Below are 7,973 nucleotides of genomic sequence, written 5' to 3'. Positions count from 1 at the left end.
GTCTATAGTTCAGTCTATAGTCTAGTCTATAGTCTAGTCTATAGTCTAGTCTATAGTCTAGTCTATAGTCTAGTCTATAGTCTAGTCTATAGTCCAGTCTATAGTCTAGTCTATAGTCTAGTCTATAGTCTAGTCTATAGTCTAGTCTATAGTCTAGTCTATAGTCCTAGTCTATAGTCTAGTCTATAGTCTAGTCTATAGTCTAGTCTATAGTCTAGTCTATAGTCTAGTCTATAGTCCTAGTCTATAGTCTAGTCTATAGTCTATAGTCTATAGTCTCTAGTCTATAGTCTAGTCTATAGTCTAGTCTATAGTCTAGTCTATTCTATAGTCTAGTCTATAGTCTAGTCTATAGTCTAGTCTAGTCTATAGTCTAGTCTATAGTATAATCTATAGTCTAGCCTATAGTCTAGTCTATAGTCTAGTCTATAGTCTAGTCTATAGTCTAGTCTATAGTCTAGTCTATAGTCTAGTCTATAGTATAATCTATAGTCTAGTTTATAGTCTAATCTATAGTCTACAATCTAGTCTTTAGTCTAGTTTATAATCTAATCAATTGTCCAGTCTATAGTCTAGTCTATAGTTTAGTCTATATTGTAGTCTATAGTCCAGTCTATAGTCCAGTCTATAAGTCTAGTCTATAGTCTACAATCTAGTTTATAGTCTAGTCTACAGTCTATTCTATAGTCTAGTCTATAGTCAAGTCTATCAGTTAGTAGTATTTCGAATTGCAATTGTCCATGTCTGCTATGGCATGTCCTAGAATAAATAAAAAGTGACAATTATAAAAAGTAGGATTTCTCAAGAACTTTTTTAATTAAGAGGTTCTCATTCACTTTTCATTATTCATTGGATAACTGATTTATATGATTTTAGGTAATAAAAAGGACTTGATTTCGTTTATATATTTCATAATTGACATTTTTTAATAAATTCGGTTGGAATTTTCTTTTCCAAATTAAAAAATAAAATACTTTAAAAGTAAAATTAACTTAAAATAATAAAAAAAAAAAACATAACTATAAATAAAAATAATTTATAAAATCTATGTAAAAAATACCGCAATCTTATAAAATTTTCAAAATAATTAGCTTTACATTATTGCATTCAGGATTTCAAATACTTTACTTCAAAAATACCGTAAATGTTATCAAAATAGTTGGCGGTAATCAAGTCTTAGAGTAAAAGTTCTATGAAAGCCTTAAAAAAACAAGTTTAATGAAAGCTTTAGAGATTTGCCGTTTTCTAAAAATTTAATTTGAATTTTAAAATTTCTTTATAGAATCTTTCATTACTCTTTCAATGAAAAAAAAAAAAAAACAATAATCAACTTAACTTTATAAGATTGCAATAAATCATTAATACAAAAATTATTTAAATTAAAAAATTATTGTGAAAAAAAAAAAACTACCAACCATTTTTGCTTTGACTTTCTTACAAATATTTAAACCGCAAAGTCACCCTCACCCCAGGACATTTTATAATCATCAATATTAAATAAATCGAAAATATCCTGTGAATTTGAACTGAATGTATCGTTGGCATTGGAAGAGGACGTACTATCAGCCATGCCACTTATACCACCTCCAACCATCATGCCATTTGTATTACAAATGTTCATTTGTTCATGGCACTGTTGCTGTTGTTGTTGTTGTTGCTGTTGCAGTAATGGATTTGTGGGCATATTTGATAAGTTAGCCAAGCCGCCTAGACCTCCTCCCACTATATCAGCAGTTGTTGCTGAATTTAGATTGTTACAGGTTGTTGCTGCTGTTGCTTGTGTCAAACCACAAGTTGTTAAGGAATTTCCGTTAAGTTGTTGAGAGGCAGATGCTGCTGAGGGAGAGTTTGTTGTGTTCGTTGTCGAAGACATGCCAAAGGGATGTGGTGGTGTATTGATATTGGAATCCGGTGATAAGGTAGAAAAATTAAAATCACTTAAAGGATTGTCAAAATCATCACAAACATCCATGGGCGTGGAAGAATTATTATTAATATTATCTTGGTCATGGTGGTGGTGGTGGTGGTGGTTATTATGAAGATTATTCATTTGTGTCTGATGATTAAGATGCTGTTGTGATGTGGGTTGCTGCTGATGTTGTGTCAACTGTTGCACAAAACAATCGGCATCAAAATCATCTAATATATTGTGGTTATGAGCTGAGGAGTTATTATCATTGCCAGCCCCTAGTCCTCCTGTAGTGGGCGATAACATTTGTTGTCCCATTAGTTGTGCCAGTGATGTTTGTAAACTGGGATTCATGTCACGATTTAAACCATTACAAAGCTGTTTTTCATTGGAATGCTGTTGATTGTGTTGTTGTTGATGATTTTTATTTAGATTTTGGCTTTGTTGTTGATAAGAGGAATTATCTTCTTGTATATCCATTTCCAATTGTTGTGACATTAATTCCAATAATTCAAATTCATCGAAATGATTGAGTTTGGCTTCTTCGGGGGGAATTGTTAGAGTGTAAAGAGCTGGAGCCTCGATTTGAGTTATTGTCCAAACACGCTTTACTCAACATATCATGGTGAGTAGGAGAAGTTTGTTGTTGCTGGTGTGTTGACTGTTGCTGTTGTTGTTGCTGCTGATGATGACGATCTAGGAATATATCCAAAGTTTTGGCTACACTTTCATTATCCATGTGGCACTCGGGTTGCAGTGGCGAAGCCATTTCTATGTTTTCTATGAAACTGTTGTTGTTGTGGTTGCTATTATTAGCCGTTATATTTGAATTTCCAACAACTGCATTATTGTTGTTGTTATTGTTGTTGGTTTTTTGATAAAATTCATAAATGGAATTTAGATTTAAATTACTATTACTGTTACTGTTATTACATTCCATTTCCATGGAATGTATTTGTGTATTTTGCTGCTGCAGCTGGCTGTTGGGTATATCCTTTTTGGAATCCATAAGATTTTCTTGTTTATATTATTCTTAGTATCCTCCATTTGTTTAAACAAGTTTTCTGTTAAATCATTCATTTGCACATTGCTGCCAGTGGGTGTTAGGGGGGTATTAGCCGGTGGACTTATGGGCTCTAAAGCTGTATTGGGTAGATCACCTTGTTTGATGAGAATATCTAAAACATCATTTAATTTTTCCGATTTAATGCAAGATTTCAAAGGTTTTTGTTCCGTTAAGTTGGTATTTGCATTTACTTCATTGCTGCCGTTAGAACCACTTACACCTGGGGTTGTGGAGGTTAAGGGTTCTTCTTTGATTTTATTAAAGGATTTAATAGGGGAGTTTGTTGTTGTTGCTGCTGCTGCTGCTGCTTAGCCTTTAGTTGTTTGGTGGCCTCTTCATATTGTGGTGGCGGCGGAGGCGGTGGTGGTGGCGGCTGCAAGTTTTGTGGCTTTATGTCTAATTGTATAATTTGTTGTGTTGGCAATTGCTGCTGCTGTTGTTGCTGCATTTTAAGCAATTGTTGTGTTATTAAGGTTTTGCTTTCATTATGTTGATTACCATTTCCAGCAGTTTGTTGTTGTGTGGCCGCTATGGGAAATACTATGCTGGGCAGGGAATTAGTTCTCTGATGACCATTTAATAACTTTTTAGTGGCTGGTGTGGCATTGGCCAAACTTATATTGCCTATAGTATGGGCGGTCATGTGCTGATCATTGAGTCCCACCAAAAATATAGTTTGATTGCCCTCATTCCATACCAAACCCAAATTGTTATGGGTTTTTGTTAAGGGTAATTGATTGGTGACAATAGTAGCTGCTGAGCCTGCTGTGGAGTTATTATTCACTCCAGCAGTTTTCAGTTTTAATTTTCCTCTTGTATTTTGGGGGCATTTGGTGTGGTTGTGGTGGTGGTTATGGTAGGACCGGTTGGAATGAGTACAGTTTGTGTCTTTTGTGTTAAAAGTCTTAGCTGAGCCTGGGCCTGAGCTTGGGCTAAGGCCTGAGCTTGCACTTGGGCTAAAGCCTGGGCTTGAGCTCTAGCTTGGCCTTGCATTTGAGCAGCAGCTTGCGCCTGAGCTTGTGCTTGAGCCTGTGCCTGAGCGGCTGCCTGTGCAGCTGCTTGAGCCTGCTTTTGTTTTTGTATTTTAGCCTCCAGTTGCTGCTTGACCACCATTTTTTGTGTCATTACCGGAGTGCTAGTAGTGGTTGAGGTTGTGGTCGTGGTATTCAAATTGTTTATAATCTGCAATTGATTATTCGGTTTCTTGTTGACTATGGGCACTGGTACCACCACTGATTTCACCGGATTCGTTTGAGTTTTAATGGTTAATTTGGCTGGTGTTGTGATATCCTTAAGATGTGGATGTGGCTGCTGCAGTAGAGTTAAAGTTTGTGGTATCATTTTATTGTTATTATTGTTGTTGGCCCCTATTGGGTTCGGTGTGGTAGTGGTGGCTATTAAAGTGATTTGTTGTGTTGGCATGGCATTAACCAGTTGTGCTGTAAGGGTTTGCTGTTGGTAGGAGGGCGTTGAGGAGGCCGCCACCATATTTTTGTTTAAAGTTATATTGGCAGCTACTGTTGCCGCAGGTGATTGTGTTTGCTGCTGCTGTTGTTGTTGTTGTATATTCACCTGTTGCTGTTGTTTTTTTCTTATTTCCAATAGTTCCTGCTGTGACCTTTGCAGTTGCCTTTGTAATTCATCGATTTTTCTTTGTTGTTCTCGTAGCAATTCCTCATTGGATAAAATAATGGTGGCGGTTTGTGGTTGGGGTGGTATGACTGTCTGCAAAGTCATGGGTTGTGGTGAATCGACCTGTTGCTGCACTACATCCATTTGCTCTTGTTCCAACGTACTATTGGGTTTAGGCGAATTGATATCAGATTGATCCATGGCTTCTACTGTAGCAGAGTTATTTTCTGAATTATTTGCATTATCTAAGTTTTCCAAAGGCAAATAGGGCCTTAATCTTTCTATCAGTTGAGGCTTGGGTCCCGATACTGGCAAATTACGTTTCTTCAAATGCATTTTCAAATCTGATACTTTCATTTTTTCCAAACGTGTGGTATCGGGCAAGGAAGAAGCACAGGACTCGGCATAACTGGTGCAGGGACTAGGCGGTATGGAAGAAGTTACCGATAGGGCTGGTGAGGGTAAAGGAGGAGGTCTGGGTGCCGCTGCTACCCCTCCTGTAGTTGCTGCCATTATGCCTTGTCCGCTAGAGGCTGTTTCTGCTGCCTGCCCTGCATTATTTCCCCCATTATTGGGTGTGGTTAAGGCCAAAGTTGTGCAAGAGTTAGCCGTGGCTGTGGTTACCGTGTTAATAACATTACTGCCCGTTTTACTGGCTGTACTCACCACACTGGAGGTGGGTGTGGTCGATGCCGCGCTAGTGGCTGGTATTATGGATTGATTTTTATTTAAAGTTTCCAAAAACTTTAAAAGACAATTCTGCTGCTCCAGCATTAACTGATAAGAAGTTTCCTCGGTACTGGCACTACTTTCGCTGGACAATTTATGCGCGGCACTGGGTGGTCCTTTATATTCATGGAATTTTATAGTTCTAGCTTTAGATACTGGTTTTGATTTGGATTTTTTGCGGTTTTATCTTTACCGGGAGCATCTGATTTAGCTATTTGCAAAGCTGGTGATTGTATGACTGGTCGCGGGGTAACACTTTGGGGTGGAGAAGAGATAGAAGAAAGAGGACTTAGTGTAGAGGTGGAAGAGGCAAATGAACAGGGTGAATTAACCATGGGCAAGTAGTGGGAGGTGGCGGTGCCGGCCACTGATTGGCAAAGTTCCTCATATAAATTGGAGGTCTCCTGCTTAACCTTTATGGCCAAATTATTAGGTAAGGGAGGGGGAGGAGGTGGTGGTATATAATTCGATTTCAAAGAACTTAATTTATTTTGTCCCACAGGTGTAGAAGTAACCATTAACTGGCCTGCTGAAGTGGGTATGCTCAATGCTACTGTAACTATACCCGCCGAGGCTGCTGCAGCCTGTAAAACATCTCCTGCCGTAGAAGATGTGCTGGTATTTGTCAGTCCTGTAGAAGAGTTGGTGGCGGCCACCGCCATTGAACCCTCCACCCTAGGCGGTGTTTGCCTCGTATCACTTTCCGATGATTGTGAATCATCTTCGAATGTAACATAACTATTGGGATGTTGAGGCCGGGTTAATAAACCCTCACTGGTCGCCTTAAAAGTAACCAAACCCTCTTTCACTATTTTCTCTATGGGTTTTTCGGTATGTAAAATATTTTTCTTTATCAACTCCAACGGTCCCGGGCGATGTTGTATTTGTGAATTGAGCTGATCGGCCAAGCGGGCTTTCTTAAGCATACGCTGTTTTTCCGCCAGACTAGGATCGATATGACATTCATCTTCTTCTAGAATATGACGTCTTTCTAGATCTTCTCTGTTGGGCCGTTGCTGTATTTTGGCTTTTAATAAGTCACTGGTTTTGGCACGTTCCAATTGTTTGCATTGTTCATGGATGGCGGGTGAAGTTTTTAAGGCTGCATGAAACAAAAAATAATAAAGTCAAAGTATTAGTCGAAATGGAACAAAAGAAGGATGAAATGTTTTTTGTTTTCCGAGGATTTTTTTCATTCTTATTTTATTTGTGTACAATTTATTTAAATCATATTCCAACAAAATGTATTTTTATTGTTTTATGGTATTTTCTTTTCCCAGTAAACGAAAAACCTACGCGACGCACAGTGGTTCAGAAATTAAGAAAATATGAGCTTGCGAAATAGGGATAAATGAAATTCTCTTTCATCTTGTGACAAATAGTCCAGTTCAGTTCTAATTCATTTCTAGTTCAGTTCTAGTTTAGTTCTAGTTCAGTTCTAGTTTAGTTCTAGTTCAGTTCTAGTTCAGTTCTAGTTCAGTTCTAGTTCTAGTTCAGTTCTAGTTCAGTTCTAGTTCAGTTCTAGTTCAGTTCAAGTTCAGTTCTAGTTCAGTTCTAGTTCAGTTCTAGTTCAATTCTAGTTCAGTTCTAGTTCAGTTCAAGTTCAGTTCTAGTTCAGTTCTAGTTCAGTTCTAGTTCAGTTCTAGTTCAGTTCTAGTTCAGTTCTAGTTCGGTTCTAGTTCAGTTCTAGTTCAGTTCTAGTTCAGTTCTAGTTCAGTTCTAGTTCAGTTCTAGTTCAGTTCTAGTTCAGTTCTAGTTCAGTTCTAGTTCAGTTCTAGTTCAGTTCAAGTTCAGTTCTAGTTCAGTTCTAGTTCAGTTCAAGTTCAGTTCAAGTTCAGTTCTAGTTCAGTTCTAGTTCAGTTCGAGTTCAGTTCTAGATCAGTTCTAGTTCAGTTCTAGTTCAGTTCTAGTTCAGTTCTAGTTAAGTTCTAGTTCAGTTCTAGTTCAGTTCTAGTTCAGTTCTAGTTCAGTTCTAGTTCAGTTCTAGTTAGTTCTAGTTCAGTTCTAGTTCAGTTCTAGTTCAGTTCTAGTTTCATTCTAGTTCAGTTCTAGTTCAGTTCTAGTTCAGTTCTAGTTCAGTTCTAGTTCAGTTCTAGTTCAGTTCTAGTTCAGTTCTAGTTCAGTTCTAGTTCAGTTCTAGTTCAGTTTAGTTCAGTTCTAGTCAGTTCTAGTTCAGTTCTAGTTCAGTTCTAGTTCAGTTCTAGTTCAGTTCTAGTTCAGTTCTAGTTCAGTTCTAGTTCAGTTAGTTCTAGTTCAGTTCTAGTTCAGTTCTAGTTCAGTTCTAGTTCAGTTCTAGTTCAGTCTCTAGTTCAGTTCTAGTTCAGTTCTAGTTCAGTTCTAGTTAGTTCAGTTCTAGTTCAGTTCTAGTTCAGTTCTAGTTCAGTCTAGTTCAGTTCTAGTTCAGTTCTAGTTCAGTTCTAGTTCGGTTCTAGTTCAGTTCTAGTTCAGTTCTAGTTCAGTTCTAGTTCAGTTCTAGTTCAGTTCTAGTTCAGTTCTAGTTCAGTTCTAGTTCAGTTCTAGTTCAGTTCTAGTTCAGTTCTAGTTCAGTTCTAGTTCAGTTCTAGTTCAGTTCTAGTTCAGTTCTAGTTCAGTTCTAGTTCAGTTCTAGTTCAGTTCTAGTTCAGTTCTAGTTCAGTT

General features: G+C 37.6%; 1 protein-coding gene across 1 annotated transcript in view; it reads right to left on the bottom strand.

The window, feature by feature from the left end:
* Window positions 1–1,305: 1,305 nt before the first annotated feature.
* LOC119604648 (homeobox protein 5) overlaps window positions 1,306–7,973 on the bottom strand; it is a 42,246-nt gene continuing 35,578 nt past the window's right edge. Inside the window, 6 exon segments of the mRNA XM_037957410.1 lie at window positions 1,306–2,458; window positions 2,460–2,935; window positions 2,938–3,252; window positions 3,255–3,773; window positions 3,776–5,521; window positions 5,524–6,438. Coding sequence (XP_037813338.1) covers window positions 1,445–2,458; window positions 2,460–2,935; window positions 2,938–3,252; window positions 3,255–3,773; window positions 3,776–5,521; window positions 5,524–6,438 — 4,985 coding nt within the window. The 3' untranslated portion in view covers window positions 1,306–1,444.

Source organism: Lucilia sericata, unplaced genomic scaffold, assembly GCF_015586225.1.
Source record: "Lucilia sericata isolate MDLA Ls3-8-SP2 unplaced genomic scaffold, ASM1558622v1 Contig000413F_arrow, whole genome shotgun sequence".
In the NCBI taxonomy this organism is placed as follows: Eukaryota; Metazoa; Arthropoda; class Insecta; order Diptera; family Calliphoridae; genus Lucilia; species Lucilia sericata.
The sequence above is the reverse complement of the archived record's forward strand: the minus strand, read 5'-3'. Positions and strand labels throughout refer to the sequence as shown.